The sequence below is a fragment of the Aspergillus pseudotamarii genome, assembly GCF_009193445.1.
Source record: "Aspergillus pseudotamarii strain CBS 117625 unplaced genomic scaffold BDV38scaffold_123, whole genome shotgun sequence".
Lineage (NCBI taxonomy): Eukaryota > Fungi > Ascomycota > Eurotiomycetes > Eurotiales > Aspergillaceae > Aspergillus > Aspergillus pseudotamarii.
Genome location: NW_022475137.1, coordinates 29,215 through 56,773, shown reverse-complemented (window position 1 = coordinate 56,773; position 27,559 = coordinate 29,215). Strand labels below are relative to the sequence as shown.

The 27,559-nt window shown below is 50.1% G+C and overlaps 8 protein-coding genes across 8 annotated transcripts; 4 read left to right on the top strand and 4 right to left on the bottom strand.

Moving 5' to 3' along the window:
- The first annotated feature begins 2,758 nt into the window (after positions 1–2,758).
- Positions 2,759–5,475, top strand: BDV38DRAFT_31258 (Leucine Rich Repeat domain protein). Its single transcript, XM_032063159.1, has 3 exons — positions 2,759–3,478; positions 3,559–3,888; positions 3,947–5,475. The coding sequence occupies exons 1-3, from the start codon at positions 3,274–3,276 to the stop codon at positions 5,362–5,364; spliced, it is 1,953 nt and encodes a 650-aa protein (XP_031907229.1). The 5' UTR covers positions 2,759–3,273; the 3' UTR covers positions 5,365–5,475.
- A 697-nt stretch (positions 5,476–6,172) lies between these two features.
- BDV38DRAFT_276191 (TFIIH subunit TFB1 family protein) lies at positions 6,173–8,192 on the top strand (the record flags this gene model as incomplete). The annotated part of the gene is made up of 2 exons (XM_032058169.1): positions 6,173–6,314; positions 6,442–8,192. The coding sequence occupies 2 exons, from the start codon at positions 6,173–6,175 to the stop codon at positions 8,190–8,192; spliced, it is 1,893 nt and encodes a 630-aa protein (XP_031907228.1).
- Positions 8,193–8,421: 229 nt separating this feature from the next.
- On the top strand, positions 8,422–9,885 carry dscB. Its single transcript, XM_032063157.1, has 2 exons — positions 8,422–8,989; positions 9,136–9,885. The coding sequence occupies exons 1-2, from the start codon at positions 8,723–8,725 to the stop codon at positions 9,730–9,732; spliced, it is 864 nt and encodes a 287-aa protein (XP_031907227.1). The 5' UTR covers positions 8,422–8,722; the 3' UTR covers positions 9,733–9,885.
- Positions 9,817–12,302, bottom strand: BDV38DRAFT_31247 (putative PHD finger domain protein (Ing1)). Its single transcript, XM_032063158.1, has 5 exons — positions 11,695–12,302; positions 10,932–11,617; positions 10,657–10,865; positions 10,017–10,577; positions 9,817–9,960 (listed from the first exon to the last, which is right to left on the bottom strand). Exons 1-5 carry the CDS (start codon positions 12,070–12,072, stop codon positions 9,902–9,904), a joined length of 1,893 nt encoding a protein of 630 aa, XP_031907226.1. The 5' UTR covers positions 12,073–12,302; the 3' UTR covers positions 9,817–9,901.
- A 297-nt stretch (positions 12,303–12,599) lies between these two features.
- Positions 12,600–16,500, bottom strand: kgd1 (alpha-ketoglutarate dehydrogenase KGD1). Its single transcript, XM_032063155.1, has 3 exons — positions 15,776–16,500; positions 13,266–15,684; positions 12,600–13,214 (listed from the first exon to the last, which is right to left on the bottom strand). Exons 1-3 carry the CDS (start codon positions 16,001–16,003, stop codon positions 12,676–12,678), a joined length of 3,186 nt encoding a protein of 1,061 aa, XP_031907225.1. The 5' UTR covers positions 16,004–16,500; the 3' UTR covers positions 12,600–12,675.
- A 497-nt stretch (positions 16,501–16,997) lies between these two features.
- On the bottom strand, positions 16,998–20,066 carry BDV38DRAFT_276187 (uncharacterized protein; the record flags this gene model as incomplete). The annotated part of the gene is made up of 2 exons (XM_032058168.1): positions 16,998–19,099; positions 19,178–20,066. The coding sequence occupies 2 exons, from the start codon at positions 20,064–20,066 to the stop codon at positions 16,998–17,000; spliced, it is 2,991 nt and encodes a 996-aa protein (XP_031907224.1).
- Positions 20,067–20,872: 806 nt separating this feature from the next.
- On the bottom strand, positions 20,873–24,229 carry BDV38DRAFT_31196 (uncharacterized protein). The gene has a single exon (XM_032063156.1). It carries the CDS (start codon positions 23,635–23,637, stop codon positions 20,986–20,988), a length of 2,652 nt encoding a protein of 883 aa, XP_031907223.1. The 5' UTR covers positions 23,638–24,229; the 3' UTR covers positions 20,873–20,985.
- Positions 24,230–26,498: 2,269 nt separating this feature from the next.
- On the top strand, positions 26,499–27,522 carry psf3 (DNA replication protein PSF3). The gene is made up of 6 exons (XM_032056347.1): positions 26,499–26,576; positions 26,639–26,707; positions 26,765–26,823; positions 26,881–27,070; positions 27,144–27,252; positions 27,315–27,522. Exons 1-6 carry the CDS (start codon positions 26,535–26,537, stop codon positions 27,380–27,382), a joined length of 537 nt encoding a protein of 178 aa, XP_031907222.1. The 5' UTR covers positions 26,499–26,534; the 3' UTR covers positions 27,383–27,522.
- Positions 27,523–27,559: the final 37 nt, after the last annotated feature.

The following is a 27,559-nucleotide window of genomic DNA, read 5'->3' as shown; positions in this document are numbered from 1 at the left end:
ATTCATCATATGGACAATGGATAGCGAGACTGCACTTCTGCATCTTACTGACAGATTCATTCTCAACCCCTCGCTTTCAAAAGTTGCATCTATTTTGTTCTAAAGATGGCCTGGCAGGGTATCACTAGGATTAATTAGGGTATAGCTCGGTCGTCGCTCACTGTGCCTCAAACACTGTATCAAACCAAACTTCAGGTTTGGTGAGCGAATCCCGCTGCTCGGGAGCTCAGCTTAGCATGCCTGACATTCATAGAAACGCTGGGAGTTTCAAGGTTATCTAGAGGGGAAGCCCTGGCACTCTAGACCATTTTTAGGTTGGCTCAGACGATCTGGAAACATGAGCAGGCGATACCTTACGCAGACGCACTTCTACAGCCCTAGCTAAGCCCCTGGCTAGTCTAATATAGTGCCATGGGTGCAGCAGACGCCCACGATTCTATAGCAGAGAATGTAATCAGAAGAGGTGAATCACCCGAGTCATGGAGGTTGAACACGCAATTGTTTTATCCCGGGTAAAATTGATGCCAGTCTGGTTGTGCCATGGGACCTCGAGATGGTGTGATGGTGGATACGTCGTTCATAAGCACATGACACCTTGTAGATTGGGAATTTTAGCCAGCATTGGAGGACAGTCATTCCCCCAACTATGTGTCGTTCAGTGAAGCGAGGCCAGCATGCCAATACCTGCCAAGAAAGCCTGTCACATAGGTGCACTAGGGCGTTGAGGCTCCAGCGTGATACAGATGATGTAGGTCTCAGCCACACAGGGAAGGCCTCTGAGACGGTAGTGGAATCCGTGTTTCTTTCTCAGAGTCGTGACGGTGACACGGAGTCATGGAACCACCACTAAGAGGTGTAAAGGAGGGCTGGATTCCCAGAGCAAACAAGGGGTCTGGGCAAACAGCGGTGATCAACCCAATAGAAAGTGGAGGAGGTTAGGATTCCCAACAGCTAGGCGTACATGATCGGAACTCTTGGCAGCCTTGACTTAATATTGGACCATGGTCCAGCGTACATATACTATTCTCATCCACAGCCTCTCGTCCAAATTGTTTGGGTCAGATGTGTCAATCCACGGCCAGCAAGGGGCTAAAACGACCCGAAGGAGTCAGACGATAGTAACACTAGTATAGAAACCGCACTAAGTACGTTCCATTATCAATGATCTCAAATGGGTGGGGGGCAAGGCGGGTGGGATTCCTCCATGTTGACCGAGTCGGATGCTTTGGAAACTTGGGGTTTGTCAGCTTAACTAATGGAATGTCTGATTATAATTGTATTATTAAACTGTCAGTCCGATATGCCGGGGAACAGGGGAGACTGGTTTTGACTTGATGGCCGGGAGCTTTTCAAGCATTTCCCCTCATGGGGGGAATTGACCAATCCGAAGTCGATTAAACTGGGGACGACCAACAATGGAAGCGGAACTCTTCACCCTTGGGGGGTTCATAAGTAGGGAGACCACGGTTTAGCGAGATGACCAGTCTTGACGCTTGGGTCATGGAGAGAATTACGAGTATCAGTTGCAGCCCTTTCGCAGCTTAGCTCTCTCCGCACCGGTCACGGGACTCCGCCAAAGCCCTGGGCGGCCAATCACAGCCTAGGCATCGGAGTAACTGTTAGGTAAGGAAAATCTTCGCATTGAACGTGGCTGCATTTCTGGGGTATTTTTGCTTTTTGGCGACTGGGGACCAGATCACAAAGGTACTATTCATGGTTTTTGCAACTAGTTAGTTCAGTGGTACTACTCCGTATGGTTCTGATTATACAAACCCTCATTTCATGAGGGAAACTCAGGAATGTTGGGAATTAAATAAGATTAAATACAATAAAATAAATACTGATTGGATCTCTTGTGTCCTCCACCCCCCTTTTCAAGATCATGGCGATGCATTATGATACAATCCATGCCCAAAATCCATCCGTCGTGGTTCTTCATCCGTACCGGGTCACGGGGCCGGTCAGAAGGCGATTTTTCATTATGTCATAGAATTTCCGGGCGGCGATCCCGAAAAAAGTAATCTACCGCTTATTTGATTTAGTATTTGATCTCATTTCTTCTTAATTTATGATAGTCCAGACAGAGATCATCCATCTTTCTGAGTTGTCTCGTCCGAAAAAAAAAAAAAAAGAAAAATGGAGGAGGAGGAGGGGAAACCAATCTGCTGAGCTGGCGATCTCGTTGTCCTATCGAAATCGTATGAAATAGTATCATTAAGGAACCTGGTTGTTTTTTTCTCATCAGATAAAAAAAAACAAAAAAAGGTATAGTAAAATAATTCCGTGACAAGGATCTCCGGCACCAACGGCTTTCCTGGGCCAGAACTGCATCAGGAATCCCTCTCTTCGATTTTCTATACTTACTTACCTTTTATTCGATCTATTTTTAATAATAAGAGTACAGTAGAAAACATGATCGTTGGATTGCAATACCTTAATAGTACCTGTATGGAAATTTAGTTTACCTTTCCCGCGGATTCGCCGCATTCATCATTCAGTCATTCATTCTCCTTCACGCCTCTCTCTCTCTCTCTCTCTCTTTCATTTTTCCCATGGCTCCTCTTTTTTCTTGATATTTCCATTATTCATGGTTTTACCTATTAAATGCCATTTACTCCGCTGGTACGACTAAGATTTTTTTTTTCCCTTTGGAATCCCCGTTACGCCTTACTTAATGAAAATTTGACGTTTTTAATTGTCTTTTATCTTTAATCGTTTTTACTTTTGTTTTATTTTTTATTTTTTTTATTGTGTCTGCCACTCACTCCGTCCGGGTTTCTTTCCTGATTCCTCGTCAACCACTGATCTCACCATCATCCTCTCACCCTTCAACTTTCGACCCAGAAGCTCAACTCAGGAGATCTTTCTACAAATCAAAACGATCGTCACTACTCTGTGAGCCGATCAGCTAACGTCCACTGTGCTAAACGGATCCTTCTGCACCCATCAATAGTGTGTGCCCGCCTCTCGAGGGGGCGCGGCAGTCGTTCCATCCATAGCATTCTGTGACTAACAGCTTCACTTTTTCCTCTCTACTTCCTATAGTCTTGTCTTGTACCCCCCTCTGCCTTAATCTTAATCGTCCACCGGGAAAGTCTGTGTGGAATCCGGGGAAGGAAAAGCTTTTTTTCTTTTTTTCATTACCTGATCTTCGGATTTTTTTTTTTTGTGCACCCCCCCTGGTCTTCTTCCTTTTCCACCCCCCCTTCCCTTGTAATCTATCTCTCCGGGACTGTGCCCTACAAAGTTATATAGAGGCTTCCGCTATCCACCATGTCCTCCGCCGCAGTCCCTTCTGCGATCCGCACCAACAAGCCTCCCTCCATTGCACTTCCCTCTGCGTTTTCCGGAGAAACTTCCCCTTCCAATCTATCCCGCGACTCATCGCCTCACTCGTCCGAGTGTTCCTCGCCAGACGGTTCCAGATCGACCAGTCGCCGCCGTCCGTCGGTTGGTTCGATCAAAGAAGACGTTGACGGTATGTCACCACCGCGCGTTCCACTCGGTCGCTAGGACGTAAAGAACCGTCGCTGATCTGTTATTATGGTATTCCTATAGGCATTGCTCAGTCCTTCGTGGATACGCATATCGACCAGCCTTCCCAAGAACAGCCGAAGCCGAACCCGGTTGAGATGCAGCAAACTCCCGACTTTTGCTGCCCCTGTGGCGGCTTTCTCGGCTGGAAGCAGATTAGACTAGGTGGAAAGAGTCTCAGTAGGAGCTACAGCGATTTGCGGGCTCTCGGTAATATGCATGCCCGCGGCTGGGCCTGGGAAACGTCTCCGCCGCCTGTCAAAAATCCGCCACCTACTAAGACATTGCAGGTGGAACAGCCGAAACCGGCCGCTGGCTTGTCTCGTCTTGAGACCCTTCCCTCCGAAGTGCTCGGTAAGTGCTGACTCCCTCCTACTGCGGTGATACCGGTCTGCTAATGAACTGCTGTTAGACCAAATCATATCATGCTTGGCGTTGGACGTACCGCCAAACGGCTACACGCCGCGCAATGTGGACCTGATCTCGTGCTTGCTGGCCTCCCGGACGTTGCACGCAGCTACCCTCGCGGTGTTGTACAGAAACATGACCTTCCCGCACTCCGTCATCTTTTCGAAGGCGCTCAACCACATGTCTCATTATCCTGCGTTGGGCACGCTGGTTCGTCGCCTCGATTTCTCCCATTTCACCTCGGTGGGTTTGGGACGCACCAAGCAGATGAACGCCGAAATTCAGAACCTTACCTCCAAGACGCTGCTGAAATGTCTGGACCTGTTGCCGAACCTGAAGGAGTGTTTGTTGCAGGAGCATGTGGAAGGTGACCTCAGTGTGGAGGTGGTGCAGAAGCTGCTCTTCGGCCTTCCGAACCTCTTTGCCGTCGATTTCTGTGGCTGTTCGACCCAGTCCTTCTCGGCAGTTTTTCAGGAAGCATTGATGACCGGGCCTGGTCTGCCATCGGCGATGCCAAACCTGAGAAGGGTGTCGCTGCACGAGTGCAGCAGTCTTCCGGCGTCGGTTTTTGAGACACTCCTGCCCCGCTTGGTTAATCTGACTCACTTGGATGTTACTCACACGCAGATTAGTGAGGCGGCCCTGTTCGCGATCCCGAAAACGGCGAGAATCACCCACCTGAGCCTGTCTCGCTGTACTCGTCTGCAGGGATCAAGGGTAGTGGAGTTCTTGGCTACGCATCCGGCTGTGTGCGACTCGTTGGTTTCTTTGAACCTGATGACGGACCCTACGCGGAATCGACTTCTGGAAGAAGATGACGTCCATGCGCTCCTTCCAAAGCTACCCTCCACGCTTCGCTCCCTTAACATTGGGGGTGCGAAGGTCACCTCGGCCCACGCGCAAGTGCTGATCCCCTTGACCAAACATTTGGAAGAACTCGGTCTCGGTTCGGCCGAACTCTCGGCTCAGGACATTAACCTTTTCTTTAAGCCACCGCCGCGGGCGAACATGGACGTGGATGGATCAGCGGAAGTGAAAGAAGAGGATTGGGTTCCGCCGACGCTCTGCTATCTGGACCTCACCAAAGCTCCTCAGTTGTCGCTGGGAACCGTCTTCAACCCTAGCTCGTGCTTGCTGCTTTCACAGCAAAGCTATCCACTGCAGGTCATCGAGTTCCATGAGAAGCTTATCGCTCCTTTACGCGAGAGAACCAAGAATTCCCGGACTTCCCTCGGCTGGACCGTTCGTGAGCTCGGTCGACGGGGATGGTACGTCCGTGACCCGGCCTCTATGCCCCTTCAGATGCCTGATGACGGCTCTCGCTCCTGGAAAATGGGTGCTAGGTGGTGGGGAGCAAGAAAGATCCCCGTTGCCGTTGGGGAGGTCGGCGGTATCTACGGCCACTACATGTTCAAAAAATGAGGACATGTTGAGGACAGGAAACTAGGTTCATTACTGTCCAAATCTTCCATTGGATGAATGATTATACCCTACTATGTTACAAGTTTTGTTTGTTGGTGGCGCGCTTTGTTCATCTATTTCCTCTCCTATCATGGGCGCTTCTTGTTTGGCTATATCCGGGCAAATTGTACAGGGAAGCATGAGCGATCAAAAGTCGGTGGATTCGATGTTATGCCTCATGTTTAGCTTTTGCTTGAGTTGTCTGTCTGCATAGCGGGAGCGATGTTCTTCTGAGCGTTAGGATTTGTCTGAGTGTGGTCTTGTGTTTTGCGTATTTTCTGGTGTTTGCGATATCCCCATTCTTCTGGTTGCGTTTGGGTATGACTGGCTTTTGTTCGTTTGTTTTCTTGTTTGGCAAGGCGAAGGATGGCTGTTTCTGATATCACTGTATTCTGACCGCGTCGGTTCATAATGCATTCAGGTTATAAGTAGTAGTATTCTGTTTTTGAATCCGTGGAAGTAACCTTTGTAGTTGAGCGTAGGTAAATGCGTTGTCGATGGGGGGCAACTTAGGGTTAGAGGAAGGCGGACACTGGGTCACGTGTCGATGTGGTCATGTTCCAGGGTTTAACTGAACTTGTTGCGGAGCTTCAATTTCTCCGTGTGGCCTCTGTACATCTCTCTGTGTCTCTCTCCCACGCCAAAGTGGTCCCCTGTTTCGAAGGCCTTCGACCTTCCGCTCTCGGATTCTCCGTTGGGACTTCTTCCTCCCGATGGGTGGATCCCGATACGCCGCCCTGGACAGTGGACGCTGTCGAGTTCGAAGACGATGGCACCTCCGAGCGGGTCGGCGGCATACAAGAAGAAAGATGGCACCCTGACCATGTCCCAGGATTGCCAGTCGATCTCTTGGATCCCGGCGGCTGGTGGTGCGACGGGAACGATCACGCTGTCTGTTTCTCAGATCACGAGTGCGTACTATTTCACCCTACCTTTGCCTTAACGTTTGACATCTGAGGCAGTTTTGTCCACCGGAAGACTTCTTCTTTTTTTTTTATTGAAATGAGGCGGGACATGTTACTGACTGGCCGTGGATAGATCTACAACAGACTCCAGCAAGTAACCCAAAAGTCATGTTGAAGATTTTTGTCCTTCCCCCAAACGCACCAGATAATTCTCCCGAGCAGTACGTCTTCAACTTTACTGCTGGAGCCAACGCACGTGCGGAAGCGGACGCCATCAAAGATGCACTCAGCACGGCCATTCAGGCAGCAAAAACGGCTCAAGCTGCGCCGACACCGTCTCCTGCCCCTGGCGCGGGCGAAGGTATGTCAACGGCCATGGCGTTTGCAAGTGCCGTCTCGTCCAAGAGCACTTGGGATAACGACAAATGGCTAAAGGGGGATGTGGAGCTACAACAGTCATTACTTAAGTCGGATCCGAACCTGCAACGCATGTTCATGGAGTCGCTGCACACCAAGCCGGATTCCTTGACTGCGGGCCAATTCATGTCGCAGTTTTGGTCGACCCGTATTCATCTTCTGCGCGCTCATGCCATTGAACGGTCGCAGACAAGAGGTTCTTACAACGTGCTATCGACGCTGAAGCCGCGCGTGGAAGATAATGTGACCAAGTTAAATATCAGCAAAGAGCAGATCCAGTTGATTTTCAACCAGCACCCTCTCGTTAGGCGTGTGTATGATGAGAACGTACCCAAGTTGAGCGAGGCACAGTTTTGGTCCCGGTTCTTCCAGAGTCGATTGTTCAAGAAATTGCGCGGAGAGCGGCTCTCGGAGACTGATGCCACGGATGCCATTCTGGATAAGTACCTGCAGGCGGACGAGCACGGGAATTTTCCACGAGAGGCGCATGTTCCGCATTTTCTTAACCTGGAGGGAAATGAGCTGAACAATAGTCAGCGCCGGGGAAATCGACCTGATCTTGACATGAGATGGTCCGCACCAGACAAGGTGCCCATCATCCGAACTTTGAACAGCTTGAGTGAGAAGATCATGGCGAATGTCGCGCCGGCTGACGGTGATCCGCATGCACCAGTCGGTATGGATGAGGATACATATAACGAAATACAACTACGCGATCTGCGCGGTGATGAGGAGGCGGACCGCGTCCTCCTGAATATTCGAGACCAAAGCCGGTTTTTCTCCGCCCAAACCAAGGAAACCGAAGACGAACAAAACCGGCTGTTCGCCCAGCAAGATCCGGAAAAAATTCTAAGCGACCTACGCAGGGAAATTGAACAGAATCTACCTGATGATGGTACCGCACCACTAGGCAGGCTTGTCGAGCCGGACGAACTCGGCGACGAGGAGAAGGAAAACAACCAACAGCCTGGGACTAGAGCCAGTCTTCAGAAGTCTTCGGCTCAGATCATTGCCGCGATTCGAGATCGCCGAGCCCAGACAGATGTGTCCTCCAGTACTAGCACATATGGTCTGTCGAGCAGCCTCTACGACCGCTTAACCTTGACGCATGCTACTACGACGGAGTTCCTGCACCAGTTTTGGCAGGCGTTCTCGTCCGGTAACCCTGATCGTGCAGGAGAATTATCATCCTTGGTCGACTCGTTGAGTCGGGCCATGGAGCGAATTAAGGCAGTAACACAGGATGCAGAGGCAGAGCGACAGGTGGAAGTAGATCGGAAGAAGCGTCATGCGCGAGAGGTCATGGGGGCCACTGGCAAGAAGCCTCGACTCAATCTATCGAGCATACAAGGTGGCGAAAAGGCGGTCAACCAATTGATGGGGCCCACTATTCAAGCACTAGAAACAGCGCAGGCGAAGTATAAGGCCGCGTTGGCAGAAGAGATGAAGGAAGCATCCGCCCAATGATGTATAATATAGCACCCTTAGATGAATAACCAGTATCTTTGAAGTAATTCAAGCCACATATCAAGTCGTTAGCGATCAAATTGATTTAGTCATTGCAGCAGAAATTCTTAGTGTAAGCGGGAGAATTAAATCTGCGCATCATGCGGAGTACACACATGCATTTATACGTTAATTAGAGTTCCAATCGGCATGCCGACAAACCCCACAGAACCCGCAGCCTCGGCCCGGCCTCGAGCTTCAACGCAACGTGTTCACGCATCACACCTTCCTCTCCAACTCCTCTTTTATCTCCAATCACCCCAATTCTACACCACGACAACTCCCCTCCCACTATTCAAGAGGGGGTTCCACAAACCTCAATGCAAAAAACACCCCAGTAACGCCCATCACGAAACCCAATCCACAAAACCTCCAGAACCCGCCCCCCACTCGAACATTCGTCAAACCTTCACCCACCAAACCCAAAAACCGACCCAACCTATCCCCAAGAAACAAAGAAAAACAAAAGAAACAAGACACAGAGAGAGAAAATGCACACCTCCGGACTAACAAACACTCCCCTAACAAAAACCCTCCTCATCTACACTCTCGCCTCATCCATCGCCCTCTCCATCCTTGACATCAAACACTTCGCTCCGATCCACGTCTCCCCGCATTTCTGGCCCTACGGCCAATTCTGGCGCGCTCTGCTATGGCAAGTCGCGGGTTTCACCAATTCCACGGAGGCCTTGTTCGCCGCCATGCTGGTCTATCATTTACGGGTTGTTGAGCGCGCATGGGGAGCGAGGAAGTTGGCTGTATGTTTATTTCTTATCCCTACCTTGCTTTCTTTTTTTTTCCCTCACGCACATTCAAATCGGAATGAACAGTTGGAAGAAGAATTTCGGGGAATTGAAACAACAATAAAGTAAAGATGAAGCTAATTATGAATGAATCATAATAGACCTTCCTCCTAACAACATTCCCTTACACAACCTTCCTCCCACCCCTCCTTTTAACAATCCTCATCCGTCCGCTCTCACTCACAAAATTTAATTACCTGCCCTCCGGTCCAACGGCTACCATCTTCGCCTTACTGGCGCAATACCACCTCTCCATCCCGCATACATTCCGTTACCGGATCTCGACGTCTAGTTCCACGCCCGCTGATGACGACGCAACGGCACAGCCGACGGGGAAGTCCCTGACGTTGCTTTTCTCGGATAAGTCGACGACATATCTAGTCGCGGCCCAGTTGGCGCTGTCGCAGTTTCCTGGCATGGTGTTGCCGGCGGTTGTCGGGTGGTTTGTGGGGTTGGCGTGGCGGATGGAGATGTTGCCGGGTGTGAGTGCGCGGTGGAGAGTACCGGCTTGGGTTGTGGGGGAGAAGGAGAGGACGAGGAGGGTGGTAGTTGGACCTTCGGGTGGCGAGGAAAGGTATGAGGATTTGAGGAGGAGGTTGGAGGGTGAGGCGGCTGCTGCTGCGGCCGAGGCGAGTGGTTCTTCTTCTTCTGCGGGTCAGGGATCGGGGATTGGGTTGAGACAAGGGAGGAGGATTTGAGAGATGAATCATGAGTGCTTTTTTTTGAGGTGGTTTGGTTCTTAATGGGCGTTGGTTGTTGATGTTGAAACTATCAAGGTTTTCTTCAATTCCATTCTATATATCCCATTTATGTACTCAAACGCCTTCCGAACTCCGAGAAACATGATGTGCTGCAATGCTTTTAGGGTTACCGGCCACTCCGACTTCGTCGCATGTTATCCTTGCACTCGTTACAATACCATTTGACTGCATCGGTTAGCCCAGCTCCTTGTAGAGAGGCAAGATAAGTGCAAGCCACTTACCATTTTTCCCTGGTGGTTTCGTCAAGCCCACACAAGACAAGTGAAACCATTCGCGAGGACAGGCGTCGTTGTCGCATGCCACCATCTCACCAAAACTGATTTCGTTACAGTAACAATATCGCGGTTCTCCCTCTTCGTCTTCGTCGTCACCCTCATGATAGGACTCTTCCTCTTCTGAAACCGCCCTCGGCTGCACGACTGGCACACTGCCATTCTTCTTGTGCGATCGTTTAGCCGGTGCATTGTCCGTACTCCGTGTTGGTCGGGCCCGCGGCGCGGGCTCTGAGAATGCAGCCAGAACCGGAGTCGACGTCTTGGACGATCTACCCTTCGGTGCTGGTGGGTTTGGCGCCGGAGGAGCTGGGGTTTCACCAGGCTCAATTGATTCGGTGGGCTTTCCATCCGCGTCTTCACGTTTCGTACTGACGGGTGCTGATACCTTAATCGCAGCCGCTTCTGTAGTCTCGTTTTCCATTTCCCGACGCGTGTCCTGGTTCACCATGGCGACTGTCTCCATCTTCGGTGTATCCTTGGGTGTTGTTCTGGCTTCCGTGGTTTTATCTGCATCGTACATGTTAGTATGATGGGATTGAATGTGTCAAAATCAAAGGACATTGACCTAGATGTCCGGCGAACATACTATTATTAGCCACACGGTTCGACGCCGAAGATGATGGTCTTTGGCGTCCATTTGCCGTTTGGGTGGAATTCTGTTGAGTGCGAGAAGACTGCGGTCGGGTCGCCGCATTAGGCCCAGGGCTTGCTGCGCTCCTCGGAACGGTGGCCGCCCCAACCAGAGGGGATGGTGCCAGAACAGGAGAATTTGCGGCAGACGCAGCAGTGTTGTTTCTAAGTGATCTAGTCAGCCCATCGGAAGCTCAGGAAAGCCCCAAAACAACGAAATAAGGGGCATACCTCTTTCGTGCACCGGCTGCATTCGCATTAGGTGCCCGAGACCTTTTCTTGGTAGCATCTGCGGCATCCTTTGACCCAGCACGACCAGAAGCCCCAGCACCACTTGCAGACCGTTCCATCGCAGCCCCAGTATCCACGGCTGGCGGCCGCTCGACTTTGCGTCGCTTCGTCTGTCCCGATGGACCAGCTTGACCATGACCGACTGCAGAGGCATCATTCGCAGCAGCGCCTCGTGCTTTGCCTGATTGTCCCTTACGGCCGCTGGCGCGCGCGTCGTCAAAATCAGAATCGGCATGCGTCCGACGCTGCTTACGTGCCAGAACAGCTTCACGTCTCACTTCACTCCTCGAAGCAACTTCTGCTTCGTGAAGAGCGTGGGCTAAATCTTTATTAGATGCAACTTCCCGGCGAGGCCGCTCGTTGGTGGTGGTCTTAACAGCGTTCCTGTTTGAATATGCCCAGTGTGTGAGGCTACCCAAGCGTGCCTCGTCGCTGATCTCGCCAGCGATGAAGGGGAAAATGGTATCGAGGCGAAGAAGCTGACGATCTAGCTCATCGTTCGCATTGGAAATAACGTGGTTCTTCTCGTCTGCAGTCATCATAAGGTCTTGGAGGGTCTGCCGTACTCGACCAAGCAGATAACGCCGGTTCGAGCTCTCCTGAGGTTCAACCGCTTGCGGAGCACCCTGTACATTAGGCACGCATCTTAGTATACAGTTTCTGCGTGTATCTACTGCCCGCGAAAACTCTTGCATGGGCTTACCGTAGCCAGATCTTCTTGCGGCACACCAGCATTGTCAGGTGCTTGCGTCAAAGGGGGGGCTGCTTGTAACTCTGATGAGGCCTTCAGTAGCTGCTGGAGGTTATCCTCAAGAGCCCACGCTTTAGCATCGACCTCTTTCAGCAGGGAATTGTGACGGCGAAACTCTCGGGGGAGGGCGGTGATGGCGTCGGTGAAATGTGTGAGAGCGGGGTAGAAGCCATGGGCAACAGGCGGAGTAGGAGGCGTGTCAGTCAATGAGCCATGCCCATATGCAAAGGAAGATCGTCCAAGGGTCTTAGAAGTTCTTGATGGATTAGTCCGTGTCTGGCGCACCGACTGCCGGGGGTTGACTGCCGACGATGAGACGGCGGAAGACATTGTGGTAGCGTGTAAGGGACACAGCACCAAAGACCCCAATCAATCAGGGAATAGGCAATCACCGATGACGACCCGCCAGTGACGCGATCGCTGGGGCATGGACAGGCGAGGGACGAGACGACGAAGTCCTCCAAGTGCGGAGAACGGCAGAATCGCTTTCCCTTTTGGGTCAGCGTCAGGTGATTGGTGCCTGTGGATAACCTAAGGCTCACAAGCACTGCTGATTAACCATAGCCTATGCTCTGACGTCATCACAACAACCCTAACTCAGACCTCTCGTACACATACGTTTACCACCAGTAGTAACTAGTATTACGAACCAACACTTGTAGAAAAGAAAAAAAAAAGTAAATTGTATATCAAATCTTTAATTTACATGCACACACAAAAGACACTTGCTAGGTATAAACAGGCTGGACCATGTAACATGTGTCAGAAATCAGAAATCTAACGTTCCAACACAAATACGTCTGTAGATTAGGATGTTGTCAACAAAGGAAATCGTACAAAGGAGACTAAAGCGAGTGTTCGCTGCCTCAATTCTCTGAAGACAAGGCACCTAGTACAGGCTAATATATCCCTTGCTCTAAATTATCCACAAGCTTACTCACCCTTCAACCGCTCCTGGTGAACGGAGAAGGCCTCCTCGAGGAATTCCTGTTCTTCCTTGAGGTGGACACTCTTGAGACCAGTGGCCACGGATGCACTGGGCGAACGACCAGCGTAGAGAACGTGACGACGGTTGTGGTGCTCGGTCTCGTTCAGCAGAGTCTCAATGCGAGGCTGGGTGTAGCTCCAGGCACCCGCATTCAGAGGCTCTTCCTGAGCCCAGACAATGTTACGGGCGTTGGGGTAGCTGTCGAGGTTCTCCTTGAGCTGTGCCCAAGGGAAGGGGTGGAGCTGCTCGATACGAGTGATAGCAGTGTTGCGGATGCCATTAGCCTCACGGTGCTTCAGCAAGGAAGCGTAAACTTGTCCAGAGCACAGGATGACACGCTCAATCTTCTCAGGCTCATCAATGGCAGAGCCATGAGCGGGGTCAGGGATGATACACTGGAAGTGAGAGTCGCCCGAAAAGGCCTCAATATCAGAGCGGGCAATCGGATGACGGAGGAGTGCCTTCGAGAAGAAAATCACAAGAGCTGAGAATGAAAATTAGTATACTTCATGTAGAATAGAGGGAAGTTACATACGCTTGCGGAACTGGCGGTGGATCTGGCGACGCAGGATGTGGAACAGGTTAGCAGGCTCAGTCATGTACGCAATCTGCATGTTGCAGTCTTGGTGCTGGCGGTCAAGCTTGTCCTGAGAGGGGAAGATACGAGGTTCCTCGTTACAGAGCTGCAACCAGCGCTCCATTCTGCCGGAGGAGTGCTCTGGGCCCTGGCCATCGTAACCGTGGGGCAGGGAGACAACAAGACCGGAGCGTTGCAACCACTTGGATTCTCCGGAGGCAATGAACTGGTCAATAATGCACTGAGCGTTGTTGGCAAAGTCACCAAACTGCGCTTCCCACATAACGAGGGCGTTAGGGGAGGTTAAGGAGTAACCGTATTCGAAGCCAAGGGCTCCGAATTCGCTCAGAGAGGAGTTAGAGATAACGAAGCTGCCCTGATCCTCAGAAATGTGCTGCAGAGGGGTATAGGTGTTCTCGTTCTCCTGGTCATGCAGAACGGCATGGCGCTGGGAGAAAGTACCACGCTCAACATCCTGACCGGAGACACGGACATGGTAGCCTTCCGAAACGAGGGAGCCGAAAGCAAGAGCCTCGGCAGTGGCCCAGTCGATGTTCTTGCCCTCATCCACGGCCTTCTTGCGGTTGGACAAAATACGCTTGAGGTTACGGTGCAGAGTAAAGCCTTCGGGAGCACCGCTAACCTTGTCAGCAACGTGCTTCAGAAGAGGACCCTCAACACCGGTGGGGAGGTGAGGCAGAACCTCGGTGGCCAACTCCTTAGGGGTTTTGAATCCGTTCCATGCGGAGGTCAGCCATTCCTTGCCAGTAGGCTGGTAGTCCTTGCTACGGTCAAAGCTGTCGTTAAGCATTCCCCAGACCCATTTCTTGTGCTCATCGATGTCCTCCTTAGTGAAGGTACCCTCGGTGATCAACTTCTCGACATACTTGTCAAGCTGATTCTTCTGAGCGGCAATACGCTTGTACATCAAGGGCTGAGTGAAAGACGGCTGGTCGGTCTCGTTGTGACCCTGCTTACGGTAGCAGACAATGTCAATGACGACATCGCTCTTGAACTCCGCACGCCAGTCTGCGGCGACCTGGCAGACATAGTTCACGGCCTCAACGTCATCACCGTTGACGTGGAAAACAGGGGCATCAATCGACTTAGCGATATCCGAGCAGTAGGGGGTGGAACGGGAATAACGAGGATCGGTAGTGAAACCAATCTGATTGTTCACGATGATGTGAATGGTACCGCCAGTGGAGTAAGCAGGCAGGGAGTGGAAGCCCATGGTCTCGTACACGACACCCTGGCCAGCAAACGCCGCATCACCGTGCAGCAACACACCCATAGCAGAGTCGAAATTCTTCTCATCCTTGTTGTAGTGCTGGATAGAGCGGGTCTTTCCGAGAACGACGGGGTCTTCGGCTTCCAAGTGGGAGGGGTTGGCAACCAGAGACAATTGGACGCGCTTACCGGAGGGAGTAGGGCGTTCGAAGTTCATACCCAAGTGGTACTTGACATCGCCAGAGCCTTCATCGGAGGGCTCAGCGGAGCCAGAGAACTCACTGAAGATGGACTCGTTCGGCTTACGGACAACGTTGGACAGGACATTGAGACGGCCACGGTGGGGCATACCGATGACGATGTCCTTGATACCGTAGTCAACGCTACGGTCAATCAAGGCCTTCATACCAGGGACGAGCGATTCACAGCCCTCGAGACCGAAACGCTTGTCGTTGGGGAATTTGGTGGCAAGGAAGGATTCAAAGCTGTGACTCCAAATAAGACGGTCGAGAATGCGGCGCTTGTCATCAACAGAGTACTTGTAAGGCTCGGGGATCTCAAAGCGGTCACGGATCCAGTCGCAAGGCTTGCGATCAGGGATATGGATGTACTCCACACCGTAAGAGCCACAGTAAATACTCTCACAGGTGGCGATGATTTCGCGCAAGGTCATCTTCTTACGGCTCTCGGTAGCGAACCGCGGCAGAATGCCGGGGCCAAGGGTAAACTCCTCATCCAGATCGCGCTCGGTGAATCCATAATGATCAAGCTCGAGTTCCTTGGGCTTGTTGTAGCCAAAGGCCTCAGCCTCACCACGGATGCCCAGAGGGTCGATCTTAGCCTTGTGGTGACCGCGAGCCTGGTAGGCGCGAACGAGTAGCTGAACCTTCAAGTGATTGGTGACGTCGGTGCCGGCAGCCATAGACAGACCAGCGCCAGGCATAGTTTGGGGAACACCACCGGTCGGGGTAGGGACGATTGTCGGGGGTGGTTGGAAGGCCTGTGAGACAGGCATGTTGCCGTCCTCCATGTTTTTGAAGTAGGTCTGCCACGAGATGTGGACGCTTGACGGGTCGTTCTTCCACGCCAGGTACATCTCGTCGATATAGTTTGCAGTGTTGCCTGAGAGGAAGGAATCATTGGGATCCTGTGGAGATCACACGCGATTCGCGCCAAGCAGGTCAGTCGGAACTATTTCACTTCACAGTATATGAATCCGAAAACATTATGTAGCTTACCACGCCCTTATTCGTGTCCTCCGCGGAGACGGCGTATGCTCTCCTGCCGTTGGACAAACGATCAACAACGGCGAGAGGTCGTCTCGTGGTCAAGCCAAATTTTGAGCTCTGGTTGGAAGAGGCATGTCTGGCAGTAGAAGCAAGAGAAATAGACCTCCTAGAGGCTGAGGAGGCAGCACCGCGCAGCATACCGCTGCCGGTGGCCTTGAGGGCTGTGGTACGAAGCATTGCGGGATTTTTTTTACAGCGTTAACAAGAACAAGGGATCACGACAAGAGAAGAGTTGGAAGCGCTTCTATTAGGAAGGCTCTAGAGTTGAAAAGATATAGGAATGCAAATCAAATATAAGAGGTCTAGTCCGTCCGTTAGCATATTTTTTTTTCTCGTCGACTGTTGTTGCCAGAGCTGCCGAGAATTTCAGACGGGCCAAGGGAAGGGCAGACGCACGACGTATCACAGAAAACAGGTGTCGACTAGAATTGCCGTAGCACCTGCACAGAAACCGGACTCATCAGAGAGCGCACGCACTCTGGATAGAAAAGATGATTTGGGGGAGAGGAGAGCTAGGTTGCAAAAGAACCTCGTGTCGGTAGACAGGAGAGAACAAGGAAGCAGGATCCTAGGAGTGAGAGAGGGTTTGCCGAGATCTACGGCTATGACGGGCTGTGGCTGTGGCTGGCTGCTTTCCTCTCTGCAGAAGCCACGTTGCTGACTCAACCACACACAGCCAAGCGGGCCGAAGTTACCGTCTGCGACCAGCGACGTACCGCCACACCTGGCCGGCCGGCTATGACCATTTCCCGGTACGGGTTTTTGCGGATGACCACGTCGGCTGGCCAATCAGGCATACGTCATTAGGTGATAGAAACAATCCGTGAACCAACTGAACCGTCCTGTAACCAAAATCATTCATTATATTGAAATAACTTCAAGCGGATCAGTCCGACAAACTCACTGCCAGAAGCATCAGACGCAGTAAATAGACACACATGAGGCAATCAATCATCTTATCATTAAAATAGTACAGATCTTCGCTTTCCGAGTCACATCTCAAAACATTAAAGTAGAATCGGTCAACCATAAGTGAGATAGAGGCATTATGTAAGTAATTCGAACTGGGGAAAAAAAAAAGCTATATATACCGCCGCAACGGCATGTCTATTGGTTGTAACTGTGATCCCGGGGCTCTGGAAGGGTCCCAAGCGTGCATAGTCCGCGGGGTTCATTCACCTTCAATACTGTTTTGTTGCTGGGAGAGGCTATGTGGTGGTCCCCACCTGTCAATTGGAGAATCAGTCGCGCTTGTGCCACCGAAGGCATCCGGAGGAGCATTGTAGACTGTTGGGCTCACGTCAGAAAGACCAGTGAAGCTTCCACGGTTCGAGGAAGGGTGCGGATGTGGAGGTGGACTTCCGCTACTGCTGCGGAGGCTTCCATTGCTCCCACCCCAAGCACCACGCCGGAGCCTCAATAACGCGCCGAGTGTCATTTCGTCCTCGATACTTCCCATGTCCACCAGTTGGGCCAAACCAGGGCTCGACAGTGGATTCGAGTGCGCCGCTCCGTGAGCAGCTAATGAGATGACCGAATTGCGCGTACTCCACTCGCTTCGTTCGGTGATGGGCGTTAAACTGGGCTCCCTGAATTTACCACGGCTGCTAAAGCTGCGGGTAATACCTTCAATGCCGCGCGGTCCAAAATACCCGCCATTGGTGAGCTCCGAGGTACAATTTCCATATGCCTGTGCATAGAATCCGAATTCCTGGCCGTAGAACCCTTCGTCATCATTCTCCAAAGCCTCCGCATTAGCAGCGGCAATGATAGGGTCATCATAAAGGGCAGCGCCATTGTCGTCGTAATCGAAATCATCAAATACGGACTCGACACCTACTACGTCGGCCAGCTGGCTCAAGCGACTGTCATCTGACACTAACCCCGAATGAGAATCCACGGTCTGCGTGATACTTTCATGGCCCAGAGACTGCTCACTAACACTGATGCTGCGTCCAAATCTGTCATTAGTGGTTGAATCATTGGCTGCTTTAGCCAGAGCATTGTGCAGTGCCTCGAGGTTGTGTTCTGACAACACACCTCCATACGACTTCGCTGGCCCTACGTCGGGTATATCTTCCTCCTCAAGGCCGTACCTCCTAGGGGCCACTTCTCGATAGTCACTCGCCATACTTGGGACATGCTTAATGCCGCCGTCGTATCCGCGTAGTCCATCACATTCATTTGGAACGTCTCCAATGCCAGGATTTGGTTCCTCCTGCCGAACAGAAGCGGTTCTTTGGGCTGCCGGCTTTCGGTCATACAGATGACTTGTTTCGTCGTCAAATATTGATTCATCAAACTTTTCGCCTTCGATGTCAGCGGTGAGATCGCCAAACTCTCCATCATCAAAATACAAGTCATCGTCTTCCTCGTCAACGAGTGGTGGTGATGTATTCAGATGAGTGTTAGCTGTCATTTGTGGGGCCATCGAAGAAGACGCAGTCTGCGGCTGCGGGAAGGCTTCCACTTCATGGTTGGAGGGTGTTTCGTTGCTCGAATGCACAGCTCCAGGTTCATACATAGAAGAGCTCCGGCTTATCTCTGGCTCAGGAGCCAAAGTTTGGTCACCTTGGGCGTTCGAGAAAGGGGCCATGCTCGGGCCAGTGGGACTACTTGGACTAGCAATTACCGGAGACAAGCCAGGGGCAAGCCACGAATTGTTCAAGATGTCCCCCGGCCCGGAAAAATCGTCGAAGTCATATTCCTCATCTGCATCAACGTTGACGCCTGGAATCTTCTCTTCAAGATCATCCATGTCGTCTATAAGATCATTATCGAAATCGTCATCTGCATCGCTAAATTCTCCTTCAAGTCGGGCTTTAGCCCTTCGTGCAGCTTCCTTCTCTTTATGTTTCTCTTCCAAGAGCTTCTCCTGCGTTGAAGATTCCACTCCATTCATATCAAAGCTGAAACGAGACGCGTTACTCTTGAGATGTTTTGGTAGGCCCAATGGTTGATGCGGTACTATCTCGACAGTGTCTGCATCCAGGGGCGCGCCGTCGTCTGCCGGTTCAATTTCGTGGCCTTTAGTAGACGCACTGTTACCGGTAACATGGGCTTCTCTATCAGGGTCTGGAAGGCTCGATGGTAGGTTCCGGGCAAAAACAGGAACAGATTTTGCATCACTTTCATGATGGGATGGGTTAGTTAACAGGGACGACTGTAGATAAGCCTTATTCTCAACCTGGAGTGCTCTCTGGTCTTCCTCAAAATGCTCTCTGAAGACAGGAGAGTATTCGCTATGTCTCTTTCTCTGGTCATTTACAGGGACTGTCAGATCGTTAGAGCAACTCTGTGTACCGTTTGCCGTTTGAGACGGTTCGTGCGAACTATGTCGGTTAGTCACGCCATGTAGTAAAACAGGCGCTGCGGACAGGTTCCGACGAGGCCGAGGAGCGGAGAAATCATGAACAATGTTCCCACGGATTCTAGGGTCATAGTCATCCGGTATGGCAGGGATTACGTTACGGGCCCTGATGTTCGCATCCTCCGCCCGGCCCGTTACCTGGGAAGAACGCCTTCTAGCCAAGAGAGACATGGGGTTCAAGAGATGAAGCATCGCCTTCCCCGATTTGTGGTGGACAGGCTCTGCAGAGACATCCCGATCTCCATGCCGGCGGCTAATTGTACTCTCATATCTGTGGTCCCTTCGCGGCGCAATTGTCCTTTCGGTGACAGATTCATCAGGGGGTGCCTTAAAGCGGGAATGGCCTGGTTGCGCCATATCGGGGGTGGATGAACGCTTCAGATGACTGTCGGAGGACTGTGAATGGGAGTTCAACCGTCCTTTTCCGAATGAGAGCCGGAAGGGCGAATTCGGCTTAGATGAGTCGCCTTCAACATGGTCTAGGCGCGAACCAGATGGCTGCGAGTAATTCGATTGTGGAGTTAGGGATAGATCTAATTCTCGTTCTTCGGGGCTTGAATGGGGGCGAACATCTTTATCGGAGGAGGCGGAGGGTACCGCAAGGGTGGCGGAAGAAGACGACGGAGCATTGATCGCAGCAGTAGATACGGCGATATTAGCTTTGCTCAAATCAACTTCGGCTTGATAATCGCTCGACACCTGAGTACCTGGTCCTTCCGAACTAAACGTAGTCGGCAGTGCCGTTGAATTAGGGATAACTGGGAGCTGTGGAACGTTGCTGGCGCCGTTAACCCTCGCCGAAGAGACGGGGGAAGCACTTGAGCGGCGATGATCGCGGCGCCAGTATGAGAAGACAGTAGAAGGCGGCATGATGAGAGTTGCGATCCAAGGCTCATAAGCACCCACAGTGCTTCTAGAAGAGCGCGCGCTCCGTTTAGAAACCACAAAATTCTTCCATAACGCTTGCAATTCTTTCGCACGCACCACGCTCTGCGGAGAAGATTACCACCAGGCGCGTGGGGCAAATTAAATTGGACTGTCTCACACGGACTCGGGCGGTGCGATGCAATGTTCACCACTAAGTACTTGGGTTTTGTCTCGGGGAAAAGATGGGATTTTAAAAATAGTAAGTGGTTTAAGTATAACTAAGATAAGAGTATGCGTAAGTATGTAATGTAGATCCGCGTCGACAAATTGTTAATCAATGTCAGTTGCTTTTTAAAGGCAAAGGGGGTAAATTGAAAAGAAAAAGGTACGTCAGGGACGGGAACAATATCTCTGTCCTTCCGAATGCGGACAATATTGGCCCTAACCGCTTTTCTTCACTGAAAGAATGTCTCAATGGTACTCGGCACTCCCCATGGAATTCAGCTGATACTAAAGGCAAAGGCACAAAAACAAAAAAAAAAAAGAAAGGAATCTCAGGGGGACCGGAAATGGTCTCGTTCCAAACAGGCCTGAATTGGCAGGCACTAAAAGCTTGGCATCCTTCGGGTTATGATAAGGATCCCCAGTGTAAAAGATGTCAAGGATAACAGAGCTCAGAGACAACAACAACAACATCACACCAAATCATTCATCTTGATTACTGAAGAGTAAAACAATGAGATATTATACATACTTGCAATGCAATGCGTTCGCTAATCTACAGGACACCGCAATGACCCATGCTTCCAATCATCATGAATAACAATATGCGCTCAAGAAACCTATCCATTCTTCAACCAACGCAGAGAAAATTAAAGATGTGGTAATAGTAAATAAGGAAATGAGAAATAAAAGGACGGCCCTATACTATACTCTGCCTCCATCGATCAATCATCTCACGCTGGCCCGTCTCGGCGCCTGGTCGTACGGCCTTATGTGGTGCAACATAGCTCAGATGATTCATTCCCAGTATAGCATCACTGTAAAATGTATTTGGGTGGACTGCTCCGTGCCCAAATGAATCGGTCCTTGCGGGTCCTTGGTACTGGGCATATCTCGGTGGTACCGGCTGTCCTGGGTGCGCCGAAAATTGGAGAGGCATTCGACTATCGTAGGGAGGTTGGTAGGTCGAAGTACGGTGTAATGCGGCCTCCCTGGAAGCCGGTCTTCCTCCAGCGGCCGGTCGTCGAGCATGAAGTAGGTCCGCCATGCTCCTTCGGTACCTAGGCACCTTCAGAGTTGAATTTCGTGACTCCGCTTCTTTCTGCAGACGTGCTCGGCGTTGAGCCAAGGTTTCCTCTTCTGGCGCCCCCTCGTCTCCTTTCTCCTTGTCGCTACCATTCATGTGGTCAACCTCCGCAAGAATCTCGTCGGCAAACTCACTTCCCGTTGCAGATTTACGGCGGTCCTTACCCTTCAAGCGCTTCAAGCGCTCGGCCAGGGTCTCCACTTCGTCGCCACTATCACCCCCGGCGGGCTCCTGTGCGTTCTGCACGTACATGGTAGTTGGACGGTTGTCAGGGCTGCGTGATGGAGGTGGTGGAGGTTCACCCCGCAGTCTCGCGCGGCGCCTGCTCAAGGGCTCGCTTTCTTCTAATTCGCGTCTCTCCATAAGACCCAAGGGCCTGTTATCATCAGTAGCAGTAGCCTTCTCGGGGAAAAGCATTCCAAGGGGCACATCATCATCATCGCCATCATCGCCTGGCTTGTTGACATCGGGATCTTCCCAGGCAAGAGTAACAGGCCGATGCCTCCTATGTTCACTCTGCTTCTGAGCAACAGCATCAAGCTGAAGGAGCGTTGAATGCAGTCCTACAGAGTTAACGGCAGTCCGCTGTCGTTGCCGCAGCTCGTGTTTTCTCATTTCAAGCTCCGCTAACAAGGTAGAAGGAGGCCCTGTAAATGGAACTTCTTGTTCGTTGTTTTCTTCCCCATTATCCTTAAGGGGATCATGCTCAACATCATCTCCGTCATGAGCGCCTTCACGTAATGAGGTACCCTCATGTATGTCTGCTGCATCGGCTTCTGTTTGGTGGTACACGTGATGTGACGCGAATGAACTTGCTCTAGCATCCGAGTCAGAGGAGGGATGGTCGACTCTGAGGGTACTCCTTGACATGTGTTTCTTCTTCTGCGCCGCCAAGTCTTTAGATGACGCCTTGTGTTTGGCATACACTTCTGAACCGACAGGGCCAGCATACGGGTGGTCCGTGAAAGCAGTAACCGGCGCATTTGTTGAGGCATCGAGAATGCTGTCAAGTGTCGCAACGGCGGAAGCCTGTTTTACCTCTACGTCAAGTGGTGTGGCGGGTTGTTCAAAGAAAACACTAGCACGAAGCTGCGGAGGTAGATCCGCTGGCGGCCTCTCACGCTTGAGATCATTTGCATCGCCTAGAGCCTGACTAGACAGCCAAGGAGCCGATTTTCGGTTTTCGGCAGTGACTGAGCCAAGCAACTGCGTCCGACGTTTTTCTCGTTCAGGGTTAGGCTTCTGTGATAGCCGCGGTGGTAAATTAAGCATCATAGGCACCGGAGCGGGATAATAAACCATATTCTCCCCCGTCTGCGGCTCCTTGTACGACTCCGGTCTGCTCGCCAAGGGCGGCCTTGTCAAAGATACTTGTCGCCCAAGGTCTTGGCCTTTGTCGTGGGGAACATAATGCACGCCATCAAAGTCGGTGAACAGAACTCTGGCCTGTTGGAAGGTGTCTCCTGACGCAGCCGAAGATGGTCGTTCAATTTCATCCGGGGTGTGATTGTACTGACCATAGTAGGCAAAGTCGGGCTCTATTGGAACAGGTGGTTGCGGAGGGAGGGTAGAGTCGTTAGAAGCGTGTATCATCGATTGGGCGAATCTTTCTTCGGGCATATGTTCGGAAACTTGGGCCAATCGAGATGCGGACATAATTGACCCTTGGCTGGATGGCACCGTTCCCTTCATGGGGTTGCTTTCACGCACGGAATTGGAGACTGAGCTGACCGAGCGTCTCTTCTGTTCACGATCCATCTTGCGAATTTCGCTGCCAATATCCGCCGAGCTCGAGCTGAGTTGTTCGGCACTCCTTTCCAGTCTCTCTACATTATTCAAATAGGCACCTTGCAGCGATTGAAGGTCCGGGGTAGGATGGCTGAGAGGAACGGGGGTATCAGTGATCGGGGATCGCAGGGGAGGTTCAGGGGAGCCGGCGTGGGCAGCTCTAGTGTCTAGCGGCGCAACGCGACGGAGACTATTAGACCTCCGGTTTGTCGGAGGATCGGCGATGTCGTAGTCATCTTCCTCAACCATGTCATAGCTTGTGGAGGTCATGGACCGGATCAACGAACCTAACCGACCCATGCTGGAATCCTCGGCAGTTTTGGCCGGCTGCAGATAAGTGCCTCCACCAATATGATCGGCATCCAAAGGAAGTTGTTGAAAGGTCGGTTTGTGTGGCGACGGGCTTCGGGAGACATCAGAATCGGTCGCGTTGGAAGCCACCTCGTGGTCGGCTTGAGAAACGGCGTTGTACGCCATTATGAGATGTGGTTGAGGATGGCAGGGCGCAATCAAGGGCCATCAAGTGAAAAGCACTTTGTCGTGTGATCCACCAAAAAATCAAAATCAAAAGAGGGGAAGGGACTTAGGAGGTCTTCCGAGGGAGAGATAAGGCGGGAGAGGCCTTCCAAGACCAAGGGTATCGCAATGAAATCAGACGTTAGGGATAAAAAGGAAGGGAAAGGGAGCTTTTTGGGACACAAGATGAGAAATAAAAAGAGGGAAGATAAGCAGGTGCGAGAAGACAAAAAAGAAAAGAAAGAGAAAAAGAAAAAGAAAAAGAAAAAGAAAAGAAAAAAAAAAACATGGAAAAGTAGGATTAGGATGACGGATTCAGATTAACTACTCTAAAGACGTGCAAAAACAGGGCAGGAGAGTTGTCATCTCATACATAGTACAGTACCAATACCTACTGCTGGATGGTGAACGGAATTGGTTGTGTGTGTGTGTGTATCACTGTTAGTATGTATGTACCTATTTTTGTGTATGGTCATTGGAATGTATCCACCAACTGGAGGTCCCCCTTATACGACCCTTAAAGGATAGTTAGTAAATAGTAATAGTATTGTCCATTCTTGTCAAATTTCCACCGTTGGTTCCTTTCGCACATTTTATTTTTGTTTTTCTTTTTTCTTTTTTAGGTGAGCTAAATTTGGAACATGAGGGGAAAACAGACTAAATTATCCGCCACCATGTTTAAGTGCATCCAACCCTATTAAGCACAGTGACAACAAATATCTTTACATCTCCTGCACTTTGAAATGCAAAAAGGAAATTAATCTCGAATCGTAGTACTAATTTACAACCCTAACCCTATATTGGCAGTTAATCACATTCACACGCACTAAGCTTGTCACCTTTGCAGGGACTGCCTGCTTGCAGATGATGAATATTTGTAAAATCTGATACATCAGGCAGTAAATACCAGATGTAGCATTTATTTAACTTCAGATCGACCATGAATCTGAGTCAATAATCAGCTCCTAATTTGAGAGTGCAGAAATATACTAGCACGACTATTAATTACTTCTCATTACTTGTCTTATCCTCCGCACTACGCTATCGTACTGCGCCTCGGTCCTGCAGGACAATTAGTAGTGGAAATGTTTAACTCAATGAAGTGTCTCACCAATTTTGTATAGTAAAAACTAAGCATATAACAGATTGAAACACTTCATATATAAGATACACTCAAGTCGAGAGTAGGATATCGAAGGATACTGATGGCAGACTGCATCTGGATCTCTGGGAATGTTCCTGGATGCAGTAAATCCACTCGGAAGTAGCGGCTTGGCGCTAGTGAATTCTGGAAATTCCATGTTCTAGACCCTTTCCTACTTGAACTTGTGTATTTGCTTGACTCCACTGGACCCTTTTCAATCGTTCCCTCTTTCAAAATACTTTAACAACAACAAAAAATACGGAGTATGGTGTAGAGAAAATACGGGAGAGGTATACGTTAGTCTAAAATAGTACTACTTATTACTTACAAGGAGGATGAGAGCCCTTACTGGTATCTACTGAAGTTTTATCACACATTATGCAAGGGTCTCTTGTTTTCCACTTACAAGTACATCCATGTCCAGACTATCTAATTACTAGTGGCATTAAGGTGCTTACAAGAGGTATACTTACTTTTTGCATTGGGAAATTGGGACCACAACGCACATTCTCTATTCGAGGACGGTAATGCAGTAGCACTAAAATTGTTCTTCTACAAAATTTTGTGTCCTGTATTGGACTAACAAGCGGGGCGTCACTGATGACACTTCTTGCGGAAGACGTACAAATTATCCATCCTTAGTCGGCCATACCTGCAGCAATAGGAAATAGATTCCGTCATGCTATCTCTTAATTGTGTCTGTTTTGCCCTGAGCCCCGTTGCAGTCGATATCGTATCAGTGGCCATATTGCTATTAGGATGATCCAGATTGATTGGATATGTATAATTACATCAAAGTATGAACACCCGTAGAATAGTAGCATCATCGCCGCTATTAGGAGAATGCACAGAAAAATCAAAAGATCACTCAGGTATATACAAAGGTATAAACTGCAATAATGATAGTTAACAACCATTGAGCATGCAACACACACACATACACTAAATAGTCAGGACATATGATCCAGGGTTTGAGGCCTGGGCGGCATAAAAAAGGATGTCTAAGGAGCGATACAGTACAAAGTAGCCCATAGGATATCTTTGGTTGCTGGTATCCGTCAATTATTAAGAGAGTGCAGAGACCTAGTCCTATTGAGCGCCAGAAGCAGAAAAGAGCCTTGTGCCTGCAAGAGCTTCACTAGTAATAAATATGTATTTCAGTATGATAAACTTACATTTAACCGTTCTAGAAAAGGGCGGGTTGTATTAAGAAATACAGAGTACATTGGATGTACTTTCTTTCTAGGCTCAGGGCATTTGCGTCACGGTATACAGAAAGTGACAGGAACATGTTATACGTACTATTTCGACCATATGAGCAAGGTCAGGTATGAGCGAGCCTCTGTATGTTAGATAGACCCGCGGTATATATCTATATAACTAAAGCACCAGGCTTAATAGCATGGTGACGTCACCGCGGTCAACGAAGGCTGACATTCTTAGTCTTTCTCTATAACAAAGTAGAAACACTAAAAGTATCAATGGATTGCAAGACTAGGCTAACCATTACTACAGTGTATGTCAAGCCACAGGGCACGAACTCTAAGTTAGGGTTCTTATATTACCCTTTGGAAAAACGATAACGGTACACGTGACATCGCGAAATGCGGGACGCGCCTCAAAGCAAAAGGCGACTTCAAGACGTTAGGTGTCTGGAGAGATTCATACTAAACTTAGAGGGCAGTAGCCGGTTACACAGCCTGACTACTTCAAAATGCCATATTATGATATTGACTCTATCTTAACAGATGCTCAGGTATGCCACCAAAGTCCACACATGTACCAGTCGGACGTGTTTCTAATATTTCACGGTGATAGAAATTGCCTTGCACATTTGAACTCGAGGTGCCAGGGCTTGGCATTCTAGAGGGCAATCCAGGCGACAATGTAAGCTTATAATTTGGCTTACAATGAACGAGGATGACTGTAAATTGACAATGTCAGATCAAAGCTGGTACTCGCATCGACCTCCCACTATGGCTGGGTGAAATGCTCTCTATCGGGTGAGATCCGAACATGAACCCCAAATCCCCAATTAGACGGGATCTAATTCAACAAAGAGCTCGGCTGGGCACTTCTCGCCTAGTTACAATAGATATCCCTTCCGCATTATCAGAACGGGTTATGAATGCCTTAAAAGCCGACCCTCGGACCGTCGATCTGCGGGCATTAGCGCCGCATTTTTATAGTCTGAGCGAGCGGGTTTTGGAGCTTTTTGAGGAAGAGGAGATGGTTGATGTTCTTATTAATGTTGGCTTACCCTTTTTGCGCATCGGAACAGAAAATTGAGGGAAGAAAAAGCATTGACTAATAGCTCCTATAGACATTCAAGAAGCGCGCTTCAGAAATTGCTGACCATGCCCACAATCCAAAGGGTGCTCTTGGCGATGGCGTTGAGTTTCTGCGGGGTTTAGATGAAACGGAGAGGCAGTGTACGTGAAAAACAACTCTACATTTTATAACCTTCTGGCTTGTTTCTAATCGCTTGATCTAGTGTTCCGCGTGGCTCATGATAGTGCCAAGGAGACGCGGATATGGGCTGGGGAGGCTAAGAAGAGGTAATTCGAGTGGGAAAGTATTAACATTCAATTTAACAGACTGAGCTGTGCTCGTCATATGAGCTATGTCTATTGTTTTGCCAGTCATGTGCTTAGGGTTTGCTGTGTTGGTGGAGTTATATGGAATTAGCACCCGCATAAAACGTAGCTTGCGAACCATCTGGCTTTTTTTTTTTTTTTT